Source organism: Marmota monax, unplaced genomic scaffold (genome assembly GCF_021218885.2).
Source record: "Marmota monax isolate L192 unplaced genomic scaffold, Marmota_monax_Labrador192_F-V1.1 WCK01_AAM20220418_F8-fsc00051, whole genome shotgun sequence".
NCBI classification, from domain to species: Eukaryota; Metazoa; Chordata; class Mammalia; order Rodentia; family Sciuridae; genus Marmota; species Marmota monax.
The window spans coordinates 1,034,796-1,059,389 of NW_026695202.1; the positions used below are offsets into that span (position 1 = coordinate 1,034,796).

General features: G+C 32.3%; 1 protein-coding gene across 2 annotated transcripts in view; it reads right to left on the reverse strand.

Moving 5' to 3' along the window:
* Washc3 (WASH complex subunit 3) overlaps window positions 1-24,594 on the reverse strand; it is a 42,145-nt gene that overhangs the window by 13,300 nt on the left and 4,251 nt on the right. Inside the window, exons 3-5 of one of the 2 annotated variants that reach the window (XM_046429432.2) lie at window positions 20,376-20,441; window positions 18,032-18,130; window positions 13,401-13,508 (exon numbers count right to left, since the gene is read on the reverse strand). In XM_046429432.2, the coding sequence (XP_046285388.1) occupies window positions 13,401-13,508; window positions 18,032-18,130; window positions 20,376-20,441 (273 nt within the window). Of the gene's footprint in view, window positions 1-13,400; window positions 13,512-18,031; window positions 18,131-20,375; window positions 20,442-24,594 lie in introns of both variants that reach the window. The other variant, XM_046429431.2, reaches the window with a different exon arrangement.

Consider the following 24,594-nt stretch of genomic DNA (forward strand, 5'->3'; position numbering starts at 1 on the left):
ACAATAAAAAGATGTACTGAATTGATAGGTGGACAAAATGTTTTTTATTTTTCAGGAAGAAGGAAAGAGCAGGAATTTGAAAAGATGCTATTGGCTAGGAAAAGGCAGGATGTTCTTCAATCACGTTCCTTTTACTTTAATTTAGTGAAATGCACTCAACCATATCTTTGCCTTTTGACTTTCAATAGTGCTATTTTTAAAATAGGCTGCATTTAATGAAATACTTTTGTAGGGTATTATATTTAGGACAATTTTTTCAGATAGATAACTGTTTCCTAAAAAAATCATAACACAAAAGAAAGCACATACGTAATCTTTCTCCATCTGTAAACTTTCAAGGAAGGCATAAAATATCAATTTAAACAAATCTCTTCATCATTATAACATGAATATAGCTCCCTAACAAAAGTGAAGTTTTATCTCTAAAGACTTGTATGAATCTAGAAAATGTTATACTCTGATACTGTTGCTATCAAGGGTTGAACTTCAATATATAGGTCAATAAAAGGCTCACAAATATTGACTAGTACTATACATAATGAAAGCTAAAAATAAACTATTGCCTTTTCAAGGATTATCTCAAAAGATGAATTTGTAGTAGAAATACTTTCTGACTGACTGCCATCATATTTCTTTAAGGTGAAGGAACAACTTACGTGAAAAAATGGATGAAAATGAAGATGGCCCAGTGGTACACACCTGTAATCCCAGCAACTATGAAGGCTGAGGCAGGAGGACTGCAAGTTTGAGGTCAGCTTCAGCAACTTAGCAAGACACTATCTCAATAAGTGAATAAGTAAATACATAAAAAGGGCTGGGATGTAGCTCAGTGTACAGTGTACCCAGGTTTAATCCCTAATACTGCAATTAAAAAATTAACACATACTGGTCATGATCAGAACCCCAGCAAATTGGTAAGGCAATTACTATTCTTTATTCCATAAAATAAATACATTTTAGAAAGATGTCTGTACCTTTTAGGGATAAGGAACTATGAAGAAAAAACTTTAAGAAAAATTATTTCAAAAAGTTAGGAATCTGTTATTATGAGACAATTCCAAATAAAGCTGCATAAATTCTTTCCATGTGATTAATTTACTTCCTACCAATATATTGTAACATGATAAATATCAGGTCTTAATGATCAAAAAAACGTACATAGAGTATTTTGATTGGATTTTCTTTAAATTTACAAATGCTCAAGTATTTGTTGATTTAACAGTATTCAAGATTGTGAAAGACCCATTTTCTTCCCCCTTATAATGCAAAAACAATATCTAAAATATAAAGATTTGCTTTGATGCACTAATTAATGATAGCACTCCATCATAAATATATACCTCATTTTGCGCAAATGACATTTGTTTACTAAAACATGAATTGAATATTAGAATTTTCTAAATTTTATTATACTTTCTAGAAATAAAAACTTCAAAAAGAATATTTATGGAAATCATTATGGAATTTGCTACTCAAATTAAGTGTTATAAGTTAGGTCTCCTGTTTAGTTTTTGAAAACATTACTGGTCACTGAAAGCTTGGTCCTTGTCCCTGATGCCAAACCAATAGAGGAGGACAGGGTTTTGGTTTGAGAAAAAGAAAACAAAAAAGTTTTTTTTATTGCTCTGCTAGCAAAAGAGAAACACAGGGTACTCCTGTCCCAGAACCTATGATTCTGCCTATCAAGGGGAACAGGGGGTTTTTAAAGAGGTGATTCAAAGGCTATATTCCCCATGTTCTCAGTCCAAGTTGTAATTCACTTGTTAATTTGGGAGACAGTCATTTTTTTTTTTTTTTTTTTTTTGAGATCTTCTGGTGCCATCCCCAAGTCTCAATTACTTTGTTCCAGTGGTGGGTGTGCTCAAGGACAGATAACTCTGTCTTGGATGGGGAAGAAAGGTAATCCTGTTTCCCGTGAGATTAGAGAAGCGGAGAGACTAGGCAACAGGAGGAAGAAAGGAAGAGAGAGAAATATACCCTTTTAAAAATAAGTTGCAGTGGCAGAATGGCAAGGGCTATTCTCAAAGCAGAAAGTGGACCACTGTTACATTACTAAACACAGCAATAAAACTACAAAGAATTCTTAGTAACTGATTTTATATAAAGTTGTTTAGTGATTTAAATAACAGAACATTCATTTCTGAATTAATTGTCCATCAGTGACAATGTGTTTAAATAGGTGTATTATGATTCTCTCACACAATGTCCTTAGGAGTATTTAATGAAAGATGGTCAGAATTAGGCATTCAACATGGCTACAGAACCACAATTAAGGGCCAGAGTCTGATTAGAGTGTCAATATCTCATGGTCTAACCAACTAATTAAATAAAAATCATTTGTGAACTTGGGCTAGAAAAAAGAAAAGAAAATTTGGGATACTGTTCTGTATTATGAAAAATTTGAGCAAACTATACATAGGTCTAAAAATACTAATTGTCCAGGAATGCCCACCCCCTTATGAATGCTTACACCATTTGAGATCCTTGTCAGAATGTGGTATTAAGCTGAGAGCAGTAGCATACACCTATAAATCTAGTAATTCAGGAGGCTGAGGCAGGAGGATGACAAGTTAGAGTCCAGCCTCATTGACTAAGTGAGACCTTATCTTGATAAAAAATAAAAAGGGCTGGGGATGTGGTTCTGTGGTAGAGTGTCCTAAGTTCAATCATCAGAATTGGAAAAAAAAAATTACGCAGCACTAAAAAATGACAAAATCATGGAATTTGCAGGGAAATGGATGGCACTAGAGCAGATTATGCTTAGTGAAGCTAGCCAATCCCTAAAAAACAAATACCAAATGTCTTCTTTGATATAATGAGAGCAACTAAGAACAGAGCAGGGAGGAAGAGCAGGAAGAAAAGATTAACATTAAACAGATACATGAGGTGGGAGGGAAAGGGAGAGAAAAGGGAAATTGCATGGTAATGGAGGGAGACCCTCACTGTTATACAAAATTACATATAAGAGGTTGTGAGGGGAATGGGAAAATAAACAAGGAGAGAAATGAATTACAGTAGATGGGGTAGAGAGAGAAGATGGGAGGGGAGGGGAGGGGGGATAGTAGAGGATAGGAAAGGTAGCAGAATAAAACAGTTATGTAAAAATGTGGATGTGTAACCGATGTGATTCTGCAATCTGTATTTGGGGTAAAATTGGGAGTTCATAACCAACTTGAATCTAATGTATGAAATATGTCAAGAGCTTTGTAATGTTTTGAACAACCAATAAAAAAAAGATTAAATTAAATACCACAGCTGAAAAAAAAAAAGAATTGCAAAAAAAAAAAAAATAAATAATTAAAAAAAGCCTGAGTTGGGGGGATATGGTACTAAAAATGCCTTCCTCAAGCTCAAGGCCTCTGAAACCCCTTAGGCATTTCTCTCTCCTGAGGTAAGCCTGCTTCCTTATTATAGTGTTTACTCTTTCTTTCTCCCTCATTAATTAGCCAAAATCTTAGACCAAAAAAAAAAAATTAATAGTAAAGGTGAAAAGCTTGATACTTCTAATTAGAGTAAACCTAAGAAGGGCAATGCCTATGGGGTCCCCTCTTACTCTTGCAGGGAACTCTGTTCTCTTTTCTTCTCACTTGAATAAATCCTACACGTTTATGCTCAATAAATAAAAAAATAAAATCTAAGAAAGTGACTACTTATATTTAAATGGTCATTATTTCTTCCTCACCAATTTGGACTAATTTTATGTAAGATTCCTTTCCTTCTTATTTCTGACAGATGTTCAGTGGTAAAGGAGAGAAAGGCACTGAGAAATCAAAGATGAATAGCTAAAAAATAAATTTTGGATTAGAGTTTAAAAACTATACCACACATTTCAGCAAGCATAACAACTGCTATTGCTACTGCATATCCCCAGGAGCCTCCTTAGGAACTTTAATAGTAGAGTGCTGTTCCTTTTGTCACAACTTCGAAAGATTTGTTTAAATGATTTGGAATGAAAGATATGGAATCCAACGTAAAAATATTTTTCTGCCAGTACTGTTCATTTGTTACCAGTTTATGTGCAATTTAAAGGACTTCCTGTGTAATTTAAAACTATCATAAGCTAATCTTCTACAAGTTCCCGCTTATGTTTTTCTTGCTTGTACTCTGTGTCTTTATTTATTTTTTTGTGGGGGACAGATGTATAACATTATGGTGAATTTAAGGCAGATGAAGTAATTTTATAGAAAACTAGAAAAATAAAATTACAAACAAAACATTTTGGCTTAAAAGATGTACTGAAGAAAAGCCATCCTCCATATTATCTAAATTATTTTTTTTGTTTTTTAGTTATGCATGACAGTACAATGTGTTTTGACATACCATACATAAATGGAGTATAACTTCCCATTCTTGTGATTGGACATGATGTGGAGTTACACTGGTCATGTATTCATATATGAACATAGGAAAGTTATATCTGATTTATTCTATTATCTAAATTATTTTACTATAATACCAGTGATACAAAACTATGATCTGGAGAACAAGTTCCTGAAGAAATACATTCTCATCAAACACACTTTTATACTAAAGAAAACGTGCTTTGACAAATTTAGTATCCTACGTTTATTATCTTATCAGTTTTTTAAAAATTTTTAAAATTTTTTACCTATTTATTTTTTGTAGATGGGCAGCATGCCTTTATTTTTATTTATTTTTGTATGTGATGCTAAAGATTGAATCCAGTGCCTCACACATGGTAGGCAAGTGCTCTGCCACTGAGTCCCAGCCCCAGCCCCACCTTATCAGTTATTTTTTAAAGATTATTTTACATTTTAATTTTTTCTTGTGTTTTATTTACTCTCCTTTAAAATTATTTCTCACTAAAGTTAATTTTTAACTTTAATAGTGCAAAAAACAACAACAACCAAAAACCAAAGAGCTTAAGTGTACAGTAGCCAAATATCCATCTACAGTTCTAACAGAGACTAGCATTTGTTTAAGAACACCAGTTTGTCGATAGGTGACTATTCTTCAAATGTATACTACGGTTCACAATTCAAAATGTATTTTCCAGAGACTTTAGGCACCATAAACAAAAATAGTTATAGTAAAAAAGTAGTTTTGGAAGCACATATGATATTACCTAATAAATATGGACAACAACATTTAGTATACCTGCCAAATAACAATATGGTAAGTACTTTCTACCATCTTCTATTGTTATCACATACAAGAAAAAAGCAAGAATTTAAAATCTGAACTTAAAATCAGTATAATTGTTTATTGCTAACAAACACTTATAATAATTTTTTTAAAGAATAAGCAGATACATAAAAGGGCAAATAAATGATTTAAATTAAACCTAAGATTAAATTTGAGACTGTGACCTGTTCTGGGCTCCCTAACTTTCAAGGCAACATGCAGAGGATTAAAAAGGTAGCCAAAATGATTTTAAAAATCATGATTTGTAAAACTGGTATAATAATTCTTCACATATGGTTTCTGTAGAGTACAGTTCACTGACTGCAGCAGAGAATAACTAATTTTTATGGTTCTTTGTCAAAATGTTCTCTTGATTCTAGTTTTTCTGGATAGGCAGGCCATGGCAAAAGCATAGGTAACACTGCAGATGGCTAACTATAGAGTTTTCTACTTACGGGAAAGCTTTACCTAAACTTTCTTGCACTTAATATAAAACAGAATACAGAGGAAGGAGGGATAATTTTTGGAGGTCACTGGAGTTTCATTTATGCCAACTCACAGTTAACTATTCTTACTGTTCTGCTAAGCTTTGTGTCTTTTTTCACTTAAAGTCAAATAGACCTGGTGAACCATTTATTTGATGGAAAGAATAAAATTTTCTTTTCAATTTTCAAAGTAAGCTAATAAAATTATTAAACAGACAAATGTTCATTTGCATCTTTATCTACATTCATATGTATAGAAAATCAAGTCATTTGATATATACTTTCATCTTCAAGTCTCCAAATCCTCATGTATTAGAAAAGCATTGACCTTGGCGTTGATTCATAAACTTCAGGCATTATAAAAGAAATGAAACACATATTATTACATACACATAACATTGTTGAAAACGAGAAAAGAAATAACATAGTTGTTAAACTCAATCTGTAACAGTATTTGTCACAGTTATGATTACATATGAACCAGTAGCTCCTCCTTTTGACTATACATTGATGACAAGGAATCTACTTTGGAGTTTTCTAAACCATAGAAAAGTCATATTCTAGTCATAATAAAAAAATTAAAAAGACTTTACTCTTACAGTAATTACATCTTGCTTGATATCTAAAGAGCACTCTACTTCATGCTTGATTATTGTTTCACCAGTTCCAAGGTGCATAACTTCTTGATGAACATCTTTAATAATCATTTGAAGCCTCTGTGTCCTTAGGTAATGGAAGCACATTTCCTCAGGCCAATATCCACTGCTGGCAACAGATGCATCAGAACCACCAGAACCAAAGAGATTTTTCAATTCACATTTTAAGCAAGCCAAAGAAAATAGAGCTTTAAAAAAGTCTAAGTGTCCGAAGAGACCGGTTTGGCAAATATGATTTCAAAAAATACAAGTCATTAGCTTCTTAATGTGGAAGTTGGACTTTCCCAAAGCACAATTTATTACTGGCAAAGGATTCACCAAGCTCTGCCAGTAAAAAGGGGAGAATTGTTGGAAAAGTGATCTATGTACACAATTCCAGTTAAGTTATAAAAGCAATATGTAATTTAGTAAAGACTTGTGCTGCACTATTATGACAACAAACATTAAATCAGAATCAATTATCTGCCACATTTGGAACACAACAGTATTACTCAGTGAAAAATCTTGTGTAAAACTTGCTTAAAAAGGAAAAAAAATCAGAAAATGCCAGCAGGTGTTCCAGGAACTTTCATTAATAACAAGATCCAAATCTAAGGATCAATTAATAGACCATGAATATAGAAGGAACTTCAGAGTTCATATGTGTAAGGAAACTAAGGCCTTGAGAGGTGACATAAACTGAGCATGGCCATACAAAGAATGATAAAGCACAGAAACTATAGCATATTGCATTTCAGAAGTACAGAGTAAAGATTTAAGTACACTCCTAGGCATTCAAACTGTCTCCCAGACAACTACTTTCTGGAACTGTCAGCATTCTTATGGCTCAAAGGGCAGTAATCCAGGTGCAACAAAAAAAAAGGCATGGAGACCAAAACGCAAAGTATTGCTTATTGCTCTATGAATTGGTACTTGTTAGGCAAGTGAAAATTAAAGGGGCTTATATTAATTGAATGGTTTAAATTATTAGACTCCAAAATAGATTTATAAGTATGAGTGAGGCAGAACAACTATGAAAACAAGACATTCTAGGAGGAAGCTAGAACCAAGGAAGAGAAAATTTTCACCGATGCTTAAGGAGAAAGCCCCCGAAGATTCTAGTTCATCCTGATATAAGGAGGAAACCTAAACATTAAAAAAAAAAAAGTCTTTGTAATCTGAAGAACTTTCCATATCTTTCTATCTATATTCAATGACCACTACACCTAGATGATCTGCATATTTAAGCCTTTTATATTAGAGAAAAAGCTCAAAGGGCTTGAGATATACTTTTGTACTCTGTTATTCAAGAGGATGAAATGGTTCTACAGAATAATTCAGGAAGGATGTGGAAAAGATTACAAGATCGTTGAAGGGCTAGGTGGTACCAAGATGCAAATAAGTGGAAGAATATTACCCTTTGGAAAAAAGATAAAAAGCAGTATAGATAGAATTATAGGTATACTTAAGGAGAAACTCATATTTTTAAATGAAAAGAATATAAATTAGGCACCAAAAAAGAAATTAATCATAGTAGTGTCCCTTGGAGGTAACAAACCTTTAGCACTGCTAATTCCTTTTTGATGCTACAGAGATGATGATTTTTACGGTCTCAGGAATAGATTTTTATATTGTTAGTATAAATAAGTGATTTTTTCCTTAAAGACAGATTCTGTTTTTTGAGACCAAGCTGCCCTTCTTTTTTGATAATACAATTTCCTAACAACTGCAAAGAAGGCTTCTAAAACTCAGCTTCAATAACCTATGATAATATATACAATGGGAAGTAATTACTCAAAATCATATCAATAGACGAGGTAGAACTCACTATTCTGATATGTCTTTTTCTACAGTAACAACTAATTAAATTTTTTTAAAAATATTTTTTAAAGTTGTAAATGGACACAATATGTTTATTTTATTTATTTATTTTTTTATGTGGTGCTGAGGATCAAACCCAGTGCCTTATGCATGCTAGGCAAGCACTCTATCCCTGAGCTACAACCTCTGCTCCCTTAAACTAAATTTTAAGTGGTAGATACGAAAGAGAAATCTTCGTCACTTTCTGAAGTTGAGAAAAATTGGGAATTTCAATGAAATCTGCAATATTTCAGGGAAAGCAAACACTTTTCACTAATGACAAGGCAATTTGTAAAGATGATACTCTCTAGAATGATCTGGAGTTAGAGTCCTTCTTAGGGCCAGCAGTCAAATTTGTTTATCTTTATAACTCTCTGAATACTGTTTGTTCTTCGTCACACTCAAGAATTTGAACCAACTTGGCAAAAGAAACAACTGGTTAGAAGGTATACCACCATCCTTGAGTATAGACACAAAAGACTATTTAGATTCTTCTATGTGAATGGGGAAACATGGAATGAGTCAATGGTATGGATTATAATGGGTCTCTCTCTCTCTCTCTCTCTCTCTCTCTCTCTTTTTTAAATTTAGAGACAGGGTTGCTTAGGGCCTCGCTAAATTGCTGAGGTTGGTTTTGAACTTGTGATCCTCCTGCTTCAGCCTCTAGAGCTCCTACAATTATAGGCATGCACCACCTCGCCCAGCATCATGAGTCTCTAATTAGACTCCACTTCTGTGAGGTTAAAGCAAGTGGTACCGTCATCTGTTTTTCCAGTTTTGGTTTTGACAAGTCACCCATGATACACTTAAGAAACAGGAGAAACAGTGTATTTATATGTTGCTTAATAATCATAACCCAAAGAATAATAATTAGCAGATTCGTGTTAACTTTAAGGGAGACATCTACTTGATCTATTCTTGGTTTGGTCCTATAAAACATTTAAAATCAATAAATTGAAGAAAAAATATATTTATCCTCTTTCAGGTGACACAAAGCCTGGAAGGAGAATTGGTATGTAAGACTACATAATCCACTGAAACATATTTATGGAGTACCTTTCTAGCTAAAAAAGATTAATCAAGACAGTGTTCTTCCTCTTAGGGTTCTTATTTTGACTGGGGAGATTAAAATATGTAAAAATAATTATAGAAAAAAACCTAAAGTAACAACTACCTTAATGAATATAGAACCAGTGGTTGGACAGGTCAATGTGGTTCGCTTTATGTGGGTGGGTTCCGAATCTGGGATGATTTCATAGAAGCATACATCATAACATGTTAGATGAGTAAAATGTGGACATGTAATAATCAAGAGAAGGGAAAACTAGATTCAGTGATGGAAAAGCATAGAGTTGCTTACATGGGGAAAGATTTGTGGTTTCGTCTGATTGAACAATGGAATTCAGGACAGGGAGCACTAGGAAATAAAAAGTTGGGTAATAAGATTCTGGGATACAGATTGGCACAATAAACTAAAAACAATAAAATTAAATTTAACTTGGATGAACTTCCAGTTTTAGGATGGCAGTGTAAAGATATTGCTTCCCCCATTCTCCTTGATAATCAGCCCCAAACACTTAGAAACAGAACACAACCTCCAACTTGAATGATTAAGAGGTATATATGAACCAAATGTATAAAAAGTAAAAGCAGACAGAAGAATGATGACCTGGCATAGCAGATGAAGGCTGAGTCCATGTGCCTGCACAAGGAGACACTGTGAAGAAGTAGTACCTCCAGAACCCTGGAAATGTTTAGGGTATAAAAATACCCTGACCAAAGGCTGGAGGGAGGCAAAGAGCTTAAAACAGGAAAATCTGGCTAAAAACAGGAAAAGTCTAAGGCAGATAAAATTGAATCCCTACTCAGACTCAAGAATACTAGCCAAAAGGACAGAGTTTTCAAGTACCACTAGAGAGAGTTTGTTTTTAATAAAACTAAAATTTTCTTAAATGTTTTTAAATAAAAAATTTAATGGTATTTATACAGTTTAAAATATTTTTAAGCATGTTTTACTCAGATGACCTTTTTCTTTTGCATATGGTCTAGATCCATGTTACAACTCCAGAAAAATCTAAGAGCAGAGCCCAGGAACACGTATTTTAGAAGTTTCTCATTCTGAAAACCATATCAGGGAAGGTGTAAAGGGAATAGGACCAGAAGACAGTGTAATTTGAAGTATGATGGCCAACTAAGACCTCACTTAGAAGGTAATATTTGAATAAAGAATTGAAGGAAGGGCAAATAATGATGATATTTGGGGAAAAGTGTTTCCAGCAGAGAAAACAGCTGATACAAAGGCACCCAGATAGGAGAATGCCCATTTATTTATTCAAGGAACATTAAGGAGGCCAGGAAGGCTAGAACAGAGTGAGGATATGAAATCAGAAAGGTAAAGGATATGGAATATTATTCAACCATAAAAATGAAATTATGGCATTTGTTGGTAAATGGATAAAACTGGAGAATATGATACTAAGTGAAATAATACAATCCCCCCAAACCAAAGGCCGAATGTTTTCTCTGATATGTAGATGCCAACACACAATAAGCGGGGAGGGGTAAAGAATAGAAGTTCTTTGGATTAGACAAAGGGGAATGAAGGGAAGGGAAGAGGGATGGAAATAAGAAAGAGAGTAGAATAAATCAGATGTAATTTTCCTATGTTCGCATATGAATACATGACCAGTATAACTCCACATTGCATACAACCATAAGAATGGGAAGTTATATTCCACATAGGTATAATATGTCAAAATATACTCTCTACTGTCATGTATATCTAAAAAGAATTTTAAAAATTTAAAAAAGTAAGGTAAAGGGTAGCTAAATGGTAGGAAAACCTATCTCCTAGGCCTGTAAAAGACTTTGGCTTTTATTCCTAGTGGAATGATAAGCCATATGATTAGAAAAATGAGTTTTTACTTTTTTTGTTGATACACATTTTTTTCTTTACACATTTTTATTGGTGCATTATAGTTGGACATAATGATGGAATTTGTTGCTATATACTCATATGTACACAACATAACAATATAAATTTGACCAATTATCACTCCCCAGCACTTCTTTCCTACCTCCTCTCCACCTCTTGGACACTTTCCTCTGTTGATCTCCCTTTGATTTTCATGAGATTCCCCACCCATCCTACCTTTCTTTTCCTTTTTCCTCTCTAAGCTTCCTCTTGAGAGAAAACATATGACCCTTGACCTTCTGAGTCTGGCTTATTTCACTTAACATAATGGTTTCAAGTTTCATCCATTTCCCTGCAAATGACAATTTCATTCTTCTTTATGGATGAATAAAATTACATTGTGCATATTTACCACATTTTTTCTATTTATTCCTCTATTGATGGACATCTAGGCTAGTTCCATCAATTTGGGTATTATGAATTGTGCTATTATAAACATGGATATGCATATGTATCACTATAGTATGTGACTTTAATTCTTTAGGATAAATACCAAGGAATGGTATAGATGGGTCATGTGGTGGTTCATGCATAGTTTTTTAAGGAACCTCCATACCAATTTCCATAGTGGTTGCTCTAATTTAAAATCCCATCAAACAGTGCAAAAGTGTTCCTTTTTCTCCACATCATCTCCAGTAGAAAAAATGAGTGTACAAAGGGTCGTCTTATAAACACACACACACACACACACACACACACACTGGAAAGCAACAGAACTTGTTTAATAAATAACAAAAGTAAAAACTGCAAGTGGGTCTGAGAATCTTAACTAAGTAGGTCTACACAATACCTAACATAGTAACTTCAAGTTAAGTATTTGATAAATATCTGTAGAATAAATGAATAGTGATAATCCGCCCTTATCTGTGGGTCTATGAGACCCCCGGTGGATGCATTGTATATAAGCACTGCAATACTGCAACAAATTGATCTGATAACCAAGACACCCACAAATTCACCAACATGCAGATAGTACATACAGCTGAGCAAAGGGATGATTCACACTCAAGGTGGGATGGCATCAGAAAGGCATGAGATTGAAAAATTTAAATTGTTTCTAATATTTTCATATGGAGGTTGACTATGGTTAACTGAAACTGGAAAGTGAAACTGTAGAGAAGTGGGGACCTTCTGTATAACAGAAAACACAGCCTTTCTCAAAAGATTTCTGGTCATTCTTGTAGATACCAAATAGATATTTCCATTTCTAAGTTTAGACTGATTACTTTATGTTTTATGAGTCACTTTTGAAACTTTTTCTCTTTTGTTTGAGAGCCACACAGTTTTTAACAGTCTATCTTTTAAGCTTAGGTTTTCTTGGGTTCTAGCTTTAAAAATGTATTTATTATTCATAATCAAACTGACTCTGCTTTATTCTTACTAAGTAAAGAACTATGTATATTTTCATCCCCAAATCTATTTTGTTTTGAAATCTAGAGCCCAGGCTATTGACTGTCAATGAAAATTCTAAAAGCGACAAATCTACTTCTTCCACTACACAAAGTAAATGTACTTTCTTTACCCTCATTTTGGTTTCTAAATTAGCCAATATGCTCTTTTTGATTAAGAGAAGTATTTGCTTTTAAATTATTTTGGTGATAACTAATGCCATGGATGGCTTAACAAATCTGTATTTAGCCTTTGGTATTAGTACTTCTTTTGCTTGATAACAGAATGATATAAAAGCATTAATTTTAATAGTTAACAGAAAAATGACATTCCTTCAACCAGTGGCAGTAGGACTTTTCTACAGGCATAAAAAAAATTAACTTCGGCTACTACAGACAACTGCAAATATTTTTTCTATCATACCATGTTATTTTCTCTTAAAAATATATATAAGAATTATGAAGTCATATGTAAAAACATTACCTTACATGGCTAAAAGCCTTTCCTATAAACCAAATCACTGATAGATAAACATCAGAATAAAATACATTTAAACAATTATTTATGGTAGCATAAATTAAGCTAGTCATACGATTTACCAAATGAATAGTACTTCCTTTTCTTTCTGATACATCCAAGTTTTGCAGTGAAACTGCATAAAGCAGAACTAATTACATAAGTTTATATTTAAACTATGTTAATTTGTAGTGTAATCAGTTTCAATGAGAAAGATTTGATTTCTCGTTACTTTTTTTCAGGGTATTAATTAAAATAGGATAGAACTGAGAGACTAGAAAATATGGTCACTCAGTTTAGCAGTTTGCTCAGATTGAAAAAATAACAATGAAACCTCCAGGGTTAAGAATTTATAATGAGGCTGCTAGACAGAGAAGACAGACCAAATTAGCTTACCACTTGAACCATTTTGAGATATCTGGCATATCTTGGATCCTTGGCTACAGTTAAGATATTTTCTGATGATACTTCACTTTCCTGTGGTCCAGAGTCTTGTGTACTGTTCTGCTGTAGAGAGTATTTTGTGTAAATCTTTAGACAATTCACAAAAGGGGTCTATCATGTTACTTAAAAGGGATGTTTCTTTTTATAATTATAAGGCAATAAATATTAGAAAGAATATTCCTAAATTTAAATACCAATAATTTAATTATGGGATATATTTCTAAATATCTATAAACATTTAAATATGACTTCAGAGGAAGCTACATTTAATATCAACAATACAGTATTTCTTAAAATTAAAAAGTATATTCATGGCATTTAAAAATTTTTAATCCTCATTTACTTGTCCCCAGGGTGTTGACATAAAACATGAATTATAGGTGGATATATTATACTTTAGATGAAGCTAGTAAAACTATTTGATCTCTCAATTGTTCAACTCTAACAGTGAATTAATTTCCTAGGTAGCTATGATCTGTACTATTGAAACTCCTCATTTATTAAATTATCTTATTCTGAGGGTACGTGACTTCTAAATTTTTTAGAAAGCAATGCGTAGAGATTTTGTGGGAGAAAACTCAGCTTCTCAGACAAAATTATTTGGTTTTGTATATTTCAGTTCTAGATGGAAATACTATTATCAATGGCAACAATGTCCACAGAATGGATAAGATTAAATACTATTTACAATGAGAAACACTGGGGAATGGTCCTTTATACAGGATGCTTTTGTCCTACAGGCCGTGCTCACTTCGCAGGATATTAACTGAAGCTTGACCACAACAGACCCTCATCATCTCTAAGCACAGGGCTGACTACCTGTTTACTGTACTTGATTTTTTTCTTTCAAACTGAACACTTAAAGTAAGTTACTTTTGTGACTCTCACTGAGTATCAGCATATAAGTGTTGGGAGGAATTTCTTTAACAAATGAAATCATTTTTAAGTCTCTATTAATATACTAAAATGTAGATAAATCAATATTTTTAAATTTTCATAATCTTAAGAATTTGAATGTCAATTATGTCTTAAGGTTTTCCACAGATATTTCAAATATAAACTGAACCTGTCAAGAACTCTGAAGCAAATAAAAAAATCCAAACATCCTTTAGGTTTCTCCCATTATATTTAAAATATATTTAAAATATTACAAAAGTGAGTGTGGATATATATATATATATATATATATATACATATATATTCATTTGTAATACAAGTAAAAACAAAAAATCCAAAATGCTGTTAATTGAATAAAAAAAATTAAAAATAAGATTCAAGGTTTTTTTTTTTAATTTTATGGAAAACAAACTCATATAACAGCAGAATGGAGCAAAGGAGAAGTACATTTTGGCCAGTTTTCAACTCTCAGTTGTTAACTTTTGCTCAATAATCAAGTCCTCAACAAGGTTTAATTAAGTAATGTCTTACACATTTGCTACATGAATGATTTATTAAGTCCTCTATCCTGTCTCTCAACTATCCTTCATTTTATTCTTAAATTAATTCCAATCTGTATAACTGATGTCTATTGTGAACAATAAGAGCTGAACCATGAAATTAAAGTTGAAGAAAAATCATAATCCAATCCTTGGGTCTTTGACTCATATATAGATTACAGATGGTGATAAACGGATTATTTTTAAGTGCATAATTATCCTTTATCTGATAACTGAGTTGACTATAATATCAATGGAAAGTGTATAAAGCAAAATTTAAGACCATTTCAAAATATTTCACATAAAATATATCAATTAATAACAATGAAGAAGAAAAAAGAAGTTGATTTTAATATTAAGAACATGCTGAACAGTCAAGTGCAGTGGCACATGCCTGTAACCCCAACAACTTGGGAGGATCACAAGTTCAAGGCCAGCCTGGGAAACTTAGTCAAACCCTGCCCTAAAGTAAAATTTAAAATGGGTTGGAGATGTAGCTTAGTGGTAGAGAACTTGCCATGTGTGAGGCCCTGGGTTCATCCTTAGTACAGGAGAAAATCGTGCTGAACACAAAACTTCGTAATTTTTTAAATCCAGGAAGCCAACAGAAGTTTGTAAATCCTCTAAAATAATTATCATACAATTTTAGAATAAAATTGTCAGAGAGATAACAGGTGATTACTGAAATGCAGCTGTGATTGTTGATAATGATTTAGAACCTTAAATAGGCAAGGACCGGCAGCTCAGTGGTAGACCGCTTGCCTAGCATGTGTGAGGCACTGGGTTTGATTCTCAGCACCACATATAAATAAATAAAAATAAAGTTCTATCAACAACTAAAAAAATTTTTTTAAATAGACAAGGACCTACACACAACTGTATAAAAGTTCTAAAATACATATTACAGATTGCATTCATAATAGCACCTGGAAAATTAATATTCAAAGATAGACAGATACCATTTAAAAATATCAAATAAACATATAACAACTCTAACCACCAAAGAGTGACTATTGGGTAAATTGGAAATACTTTATTCATATTCTTTATAGATGCCTTCCTTTAGGAAAAAAAAGTGGCCTACATTTAATTGAGAAAACTTACAAAGTTAAACTTCTGTACAACAGTTGGATCTCCTCTTAAATGTTATATTTATATTCCAGTGCACATAATGAAACTTATTATATTAATTAAATGAAGGCTAAATTTACTAGTATCTAATTGTTAAGTAAATGATCATCTAATCCATTTCCCTAGCACACAGCCTATCTAAATATAATGGCTCATCTCACAGGGCCTTGTAGCACACATTAATGTGTTCAATGGATTAAACACAGTACTAGTATAGTACAGTGTAGCAGGTAAGAGCTAGGACTCTTGGCACCAGACTTCCTGAGTAAAAATTCTAGCTCTTACATAATCATTTGCCCTAAGTACTCAAACTTTGTGTAATCCTGTAAAGTAGGACTGTCCTTCAGTATTTGTGAGAAACTGGTCCCAGGATGACTGATGATAATAAAATACATGAATGTTCCAGTTCCTTATATAAAATGACATAGCATTTGCCTATAAACTATATACACACTCCAATATACTTTAACATATTAATTATAATATCTAATACAATGTAAATGTCATGTAAATAATTATTGTGATGTTGAGGGAATAATAACAAGAAAAAACTCCATACATGTTAGGTATAGATGTAATATTTAAAATACTTTCAATCTGTAGTTAGATACAAAACCCATGAGTACACAGGATTGATTGTATTTATATTTTATAGATCTTTTGTGAGGCCTGAGTTAATTTTGAAAAGCACTTAAGCATGCTTGGATATACAATAAGCACCCTTTATTAGCTATTAACATTATTATCAACACCATCATGATCTAAACAATACCCTGTGAAAAGTACCTCTCAAAATTTAAGAGCTACAAATCACCTAAGAGTCTTGTTAAAAAGTAAGGTTTTGACAGGGGATAGTGGCTCACATCTGTAATCTCAGCAACCTAGAAGGCTGAGGCAGGAGGTTGGGAAGTTTGAGGCCAGCCTTAGCAACTTAGCAAGATCCTGTCTCAAAAAAAAAAAAAAAAAAAAAAAAAAGACTGGGCATATAGCTCAGTGGTTAAGTGCTCCCCAGAACAAACAAACAAATGAAAAAAGTAGATTGATTCATTAGTTAGGTGGCAGAAGATGAATGCCAGGAATTATTGTTAATTGTATTTTGTATGATAAAGTAGAACACAGGAAATAAGAAAAATGTTATGTAAAGAAAATTTTGTCAAAATTTGCTGGGCATAGTGGTGCATGCCTGTAATCCCAGTGACTCGGGAGGCTGAGGCTGAAGATTATGAGTTCAAAGCCAGCTTCAGCAATTTAGTGAGGCCCTAAGTAACTAAGTGAGGCCCTGAATCAAAAATAAAATATATTAAAAAAAAAAAAAAAAAGTAACTCGGAATGTGGCTCAGTGGTTAAGTGCCACTGGTACAAAAAAAAAAAAAAAAAGTAAAATTTTTCAGAGACGGTCAAGGAATCATAGAGGAGTAAAGGGACATGATGTGTGGGATTCATTTCAGCAAATAACAAAAAAATAAAAATAAAACAATTGTGATAAAATCTTAACTGGTGAATTTAGGGAATGAGCATTTGAGTATTCATTGTATTATTCCATTTCTGTTTAAAATTTTTATAATTTATAAAACACTTAAAAGTGCATTTCTTAAAAGAACTCAGGAACATTTCCATACTGAATTTGAAAAAAAAAATATATTCAAGGTTCTTCCTAGTTCTGTATTGACTGATTTTCTTTTTTACAGGCAAAGAAAATATTAACTTCAGGAAGTCCCTCAAAATAACACAGTAAACTCATTAATTTGTACAATTAACATGTGTTAATAATTATAATTTAAAAATAAAAAGAAGATATCCTAACCTAATAGAATAAAAAAGTATCCTATGTTAAAAAGAAACAACAAAAAAATTAACAGCTTACTTTTTTCCTCCTCAAACTTCATTTTCTATTTTATAATCTTACTATTAAAAGTTTAACATTCTTATTTAACTTTTCTCTTTCAACCTGCTACCTAGGCCTATCAGGTTCAACCAAGAAGATTTGCTCATACTTCTTGCCACTTAAATACTTACCTGTGACAACTCTGAAGTAGTTTCAGATTGTGATCCATTTGTGACACTGGACACACTGGACACAAATGTGACATCATCTAGGCCTGGGATAGATGACAACTTTGAAAAGCAAATTAGTGTTGGTACATAAGAATATTCTTAGGTGTATAAATAAACACTAAATTTTCAGGTGTGTTTTACTGAGAGTTGTTTAGTTTTAGGCTTATGTAAGTTTTATGAGCTCATAAAATCTCAACTCTAATTTTCCAGGTCATGAACTATAGTGAAAGACATTCAAAAATACAATACTTTTGAAGAATTTCCCAAATGTAATTTTGCTTATAACCATTTTTTTCTCAGAAATTATTTTAAAGTGTAGATATTCCTGGTATAAGGACTGAGAACATGGGTTTTGGAGTCAGACTGTCTGAATTTAAGTCCTAGGTCTACCACTCACAAGCTGTGTGCCTCAATTTTTCTTACCTATAAATTGGGAATAAAAATATTCACAGGGGCTGGGGTTGTAGCTAAGTGGAATAGTACTCGCCTTGAATGCGTGAGGTACTGGGTTTGATCCTCAGCAACATACATATATACATACATACATACATAAATAAATAAAATCGGTACCATGTCCATATGGCTACAACTAAAAAAAATTTTTCAAAGAAAATTTACAAAGTTGTAAAATTATTTTTATTTTAAATATTTGTTTAAAAAAGGTGTTCTATAGTATAATTTAAGCTTTATTTATCTGGGATATGAAAAACTCTTTACATCTTAATGTATGAAACAGCGAGTTTTCCTTTCTTTAAACACCTCTTTAATGTTAAGCACAGTGGTGCATGCCTGGAGGACTGAGGCAGGAGGACCCAGCTACTTGGGAGGCTGAGGCAGGAGGACCCCTTTATCCCAGAAATTCAAGGTCAGCCTGGGCAATACAGCAATACGATATCACCAAAAAAAAAAAAATTCTTTAAATGTTACTAAAATGCATTGTTTCTGATACACAAAACATGGGTATGATTAACCATTCATTAATGGTTCATAATGAATACCATTTTCTTGCAATTATAACAAATGTTTTAAAAAGCACAATAGCATTGCAACCTAGAATGGTTAAGCATTTCAACCAGAAATAGTTAGGCACTATTTGCAAAATCTAGGTAAACCCTTTTCTGATTTTATACTGGTAATCAATGATTCATATTTGGCAGATGTATGTGTAACTTTGGATATTAATTCTATGGCCATGGAAATAAATAAGGTTAATTTGCCTAGATGGTAACATAACTTGTGACCTTGGACTCCAACTTTCTGAGAATACCCCAATAAACAAGATACATAGTCATAATAAAAAATAATGAAAATATCAATGGTAATAAGATCTCAAGCAGCAATACTCATTGAGAACTGTTGAGTGAAGGCAGTACTTAGTATGGTTGCTACAGCCAAAATAGTTTCAGGTGAGTATGGCTCTAGGAGAATATCCCAAGCATGTTCAGGACCAAGTCGCCTAAATTTCTAACCCAGAGAAATATTCTAAAAGAAACATAGTTACTGAAGTTCATAGAAGATGTAGAAAGTGCAAACTAGATAGTCTGATCCTTATTCTAAATACGTCATTATTTATTCTTTCTCAGAAATATTTAATAAATATTTTAGATCAATTTTATAAAATTTAAATTAATTTTAACTAATCATAAAAACATAAAAATTGCACATTTTTATAGGATATTTTTTAAAAGAATTAAGTCACAAAAATCCACTGTTTTCTTTATAAACTGGAAAAATATATACATATGTTACAAATGAAACCAAATTATAACAACATATGCCACTGTTGATGATCTAAATCTTAAAACTTTCAATCAAAACAGTTTTTATTTTCCCCAGATAACTCTTGCAATTTCTGACATCAAATTGTTACTCTTTATTAGCATTTAAGATATTTGTTGACATTGTCTGTAAACTTTGCTCTGGAGACATCTAAAGTTTTATATAACTGTTATTGTACTATTATTAAATGATAACTATTAAAATAATTTTGAATTTTCCATCAAATGAAATGAACTACAAAACAGCTCAATTTGTTAACATGATATTTTCATTATGCTTTTGGCTAGTATAATGAAAGAAATCTGAATCCACGTGTACATTTGAAAAGACTCAGTTAATAGTTCATAATGAATAATGAACAACATTTCCTTGCAATTATAATAAATTTTTTAAAAAGCAAAACACTGCACCACTTCACAGATGTAGGAATTAAATTGAATTCCTCCCAAATGCAATTAAAGTATGACTGAGAAAACTGGTTTATGTACAGCAAAATTTATATTATAAATTATTCATAAATACAAACCTTTGCATCTAAAATGTTGAGAGTTGTTTCAATTTGTTGGATCCTAAGAGAAAGGTCTGCCAGTTTCTGGAAAAAAGAAATTAGAGACATAGAATATAATTTTTAATTAAAACTATATATAAGAAAAACAAAAGAGATATAAAATAATAGAAACCATGGCTTACATATTTGTCATTTTTCAATATACTACTATCTTATTTACATGAGTGGGAATGAAAACAAGTATTCTTATTTTTATTAGAATGCCTCATAATTATTTCGTAAAATCATATTCTTTTCAGCTTTATAAAACTAATTACCAAGCAATAAACAATCACTGAAACCAAAATATAAACTCAGCCTAGGACAGTGTCTTGTTCACTGCTGTACTCCAAGTTCCCAAAACACCTGAAACTCAACAGGAGCTTAATAAGTACATATTGATGAATGAAGGAATTCTTCATAGAAAATAAGAGAAAGGATAAAAATTCACCAAAGAACCTGGAACAAGATCTGCCTTCATAAATTATTGAAACGCAAAAGTATATACAATTTGTTCAAAATTCAGGCTTCTCAAGTTTGAAAAATAAAAGGGAATGAAACTAGAAGATAAATTATTTGTGGGGCTGGGGTTGCGGCTCAGCGGTAGAGCGCTCGCCTAGCACGTGCGACGCACTGGGTTTGATCCTCAGCACCACATAATAAATAAAGGCATTGTGTCCAACTACAACTAAAAAAAATATTTTAAAAAATTATTTGTTATTTAAAGAATTTAAGGAGAAAAAATTAGCACTTAAAAGAAAAAAGAAGCAATCTACCATCAAAATCCAAGATAAACCAGAACAAAGAGATTAACATGCTCTAATTACTCTGTACAGTTAACTTATCTATAGGGACATATATATGTACACAAATAACAGATCATAGAATACGATCCATAAACACATTTATTTAAAACTCCCAAATTCAGGGTTGGAGGTGAGACTTAGAGTGCATGGCCCTGATTTTAATCCCCAATACTACAAAAGAAAAAATAAAATCTCCAATCATAACATTATCATATTCAATCTACAATCTAAGAGCAGATGGCCAGTTTACTAGTTAGCAGATAGTTAGCACAGATACTTCCTGTGATAGTATCAAGCTTCGCACTAATAAGCAGAACTTGAACATCCTGAGAAATGATCATTTCATCTACAATTAGCAGACATAAAATACTGAAAGCAGCATGCAGAGTAGTTAATGGCTTTTTCACAGGACACTTGTATTGTTGTTTTCAGACAGGGTCTCAGTAATTTCCCAGATGACCTCAAATTCCTGGGTTCATGTGATCCTTCTGCCTGAGCTTGCCACGTAGCTGCGATTACAAAATAGCTGGGATTATAGGCATTTGCCAGATATTAGACTCTGTCCTCTGTAATTTAAAGCAGTTTTCTCATATTTTGCCTTTAGCAAGGTGAGATGTAGATTTGTCAATGTTCCACCCTAGATACCCTAGATGGTAAGGGTGAGAAATGCCTTGGTGGATGGTGGAATGACAACCTTGAAGAAACTGCTCTTGGATGATCTTATGAACAGTTGCTTTAATAAGTTAGACTAGCCAGAATGATATATGAGAGCAATACAAAGTTCTTATTTAACTTGTATTTTGTACTTTGTTCCAGTATCACATCCTTTCTCATACCTACTACAAAGTGCCTGTTCTACCAAACACTTATTTTTAAGATGAGCATCTTGATATCAACAAAGATATAATCTAGAAATAAAACATCAGAAACTAGTTTTAGTCTAGTTAATAATTTACAAATTCATTTGAGAGTTTCTGAGTATGTTAAGAATGATTGTCAAAAAAGATAGGCAACGTTAGGAAACATTATATATTTTTAGATAACACATTTAACATTTGGAACTCTCAAAAAAACAGCTCTAGAGAACATATGTAAAACCTTTAATATAAGATAAAAACACAAACTATCACAACAAAAATCTACCCAAAGGAAAAAAAAATTCTTTTGTTGATATGATTTTGAGAGTCATTAAACAAAGTTGTTTTAAATCTGGATGAGAAAAAGAGTTCTATTTCTATTTTTAATCTACCTTTAACTTAAATTTGTCATTTTCCTTTTAGTTTGAAAAAAAGTCTTAGTAGTAGGACCTACAACTCTGTCATCAGAGAAATCACAAATTTTTATTACAATATTTGCAAATTTATCATATTTTGAAATTAAGGTTATTAGACATGGTGATTATATAATTTAATGCTTTGATAAAGAGCCTACTACTATATTGTGTTTTCAACATATATAATTGGTTTCTTTTGTAATCCTTCACATTTTATCTATTTAAAAACATTGATTTGGCTTCAATAGATTGTCAAAGAGTCCATGGCACAATTAAAAATCTCTGCTTTCCAAAGAGAATTTAGCACATGATTTTGAGTCAATTCCAGTGTGATTACTGCTATAATATACATAAATACATACATTTTAGAGAGTCGCTGTCACTTGTGAAAATATAACTGGCTTCATTAATGGGTAGCTGTTTCATTAATGTTTGTGCCTTCTGCATTTCCCTTCTAAAGCCACAGACCACTTTAAAGCAGGTTTCTCAAACTTTGGTTTTATTGACATATTGGGATGGATATTTTTTTGTTGTGGAGGATCCCTCCCATGCACTATAGGATGTGTAGTAGAATCTCTGGTCTCTTATTCACTAAATGCCACTAGCACTTTTCCGTTATGATAATCAAAAATACTCTAGACAATCCCAAATGGTCCCTGTTTGAGAACCACTACCCTGAAGTAAGGATGACTATGGATAAAATGTAAGTAACATGATCAGGGACAATACGTATCTCCACTTCTGAAAGTTTTAGCAAGAAAAATGAAAAAGTAGCAGTCTTTCCCATCTATTTAACCATCATCTTATTTTTATGAGGATTTGAAACAAACTTGAAATACCTTGGTTTGGGATAACAGGAATTCACAAGGCACCTGAAATTTGTCAGATATGCTGAAAATGTCTTGATTTATTACTTGCATATTTCTAAGGTAGCACATTTATTAAAGGGAAAAAAGAAGACATGAGGAAGAAGTATGGAGCAACTAGATGAATATGGAAACAAAAATGAAACATTGACTTTTTTATTTTTATTTTTTGTAATTGTAAATGGGCAGAATACCTTTATTTTATTTGTTTATTTTTATGTAGTGTTGAGGATCGAACCCAGTGCCTCACGTATGCTAGGCAAGTGATCTACTACTGAGCCTCAGCCCTAGCCCTAAAACATTGACTTTTGTGATTATGAAATACCCAGCTTTTATATCCAATTTTCTAAAAGAGACACAGTATTTTAAAACAATAAATCTTTTGATATATCCCATTGAGTTTTATATAACAACCTAGAAGCCAGAAAGGGAAACAATAAATGGCTTTTATTAAGCTCCATCTGAAACTTAAATCAGGCAGTTATAACATAGGTAGCAGCAAATGAGATTCTATACAAAACATTATCTGGTTGAAAGTTAAGTCTAAGGAGGTTAAAAATTGGACGTAAGATAAGAACTGTAAATTTTTTTTAAGATAATGTGAGAACTCAGCACTTTTTCCTGTATTTAAAGATTTTAGAAAAAATAAATTTTTTAAATATTAAAAAATGATTTTAAATCCAGTATTCTAAGCATAATAAGTCTGAGTCAAAATAGCAGTTCTGAATCTCCTGTTTATGAAGTATCTTTGACTTTAAAACTCACTGTAAGATTGTCTCAGGTTTACCTGTAATAGAATGGAATTTGTACCAATGGCCCACCATTAGGATTTCACTGACCAGGTCAAGAACAGAAAAGCTTAGTGAGGATTTGTGAAGGAAGAAGAGATGACCCTAAGGAACTTTGAAATTTGGATCTAATTCAAATACTTTCCTTTCCTTGACCTCTAATCTCATCATACAGAAGAGTTACAGAATATCCTAGTATACAAAAAGTTTTCAAAAAGTTGTGTTCTTCACAGTTATATTCTATATTCTTCTCTTTATTAGAGAACTCTAAAACCAGTATAAATGATGAAAAAAGAGTCCCAGAAATTTGTTTCAAATTTCATTCCAGTTTGAGTTTAGCTATCATTGAAGTTGTTACAATTTGGGTTTGATTCAAATCAGATCATGTGGGAGAAAAACAAATTTCTTTTTTCATCTAATTCACTTCCAGTTTAAGACATATCAACTGAAGTTCATTTTTATTGT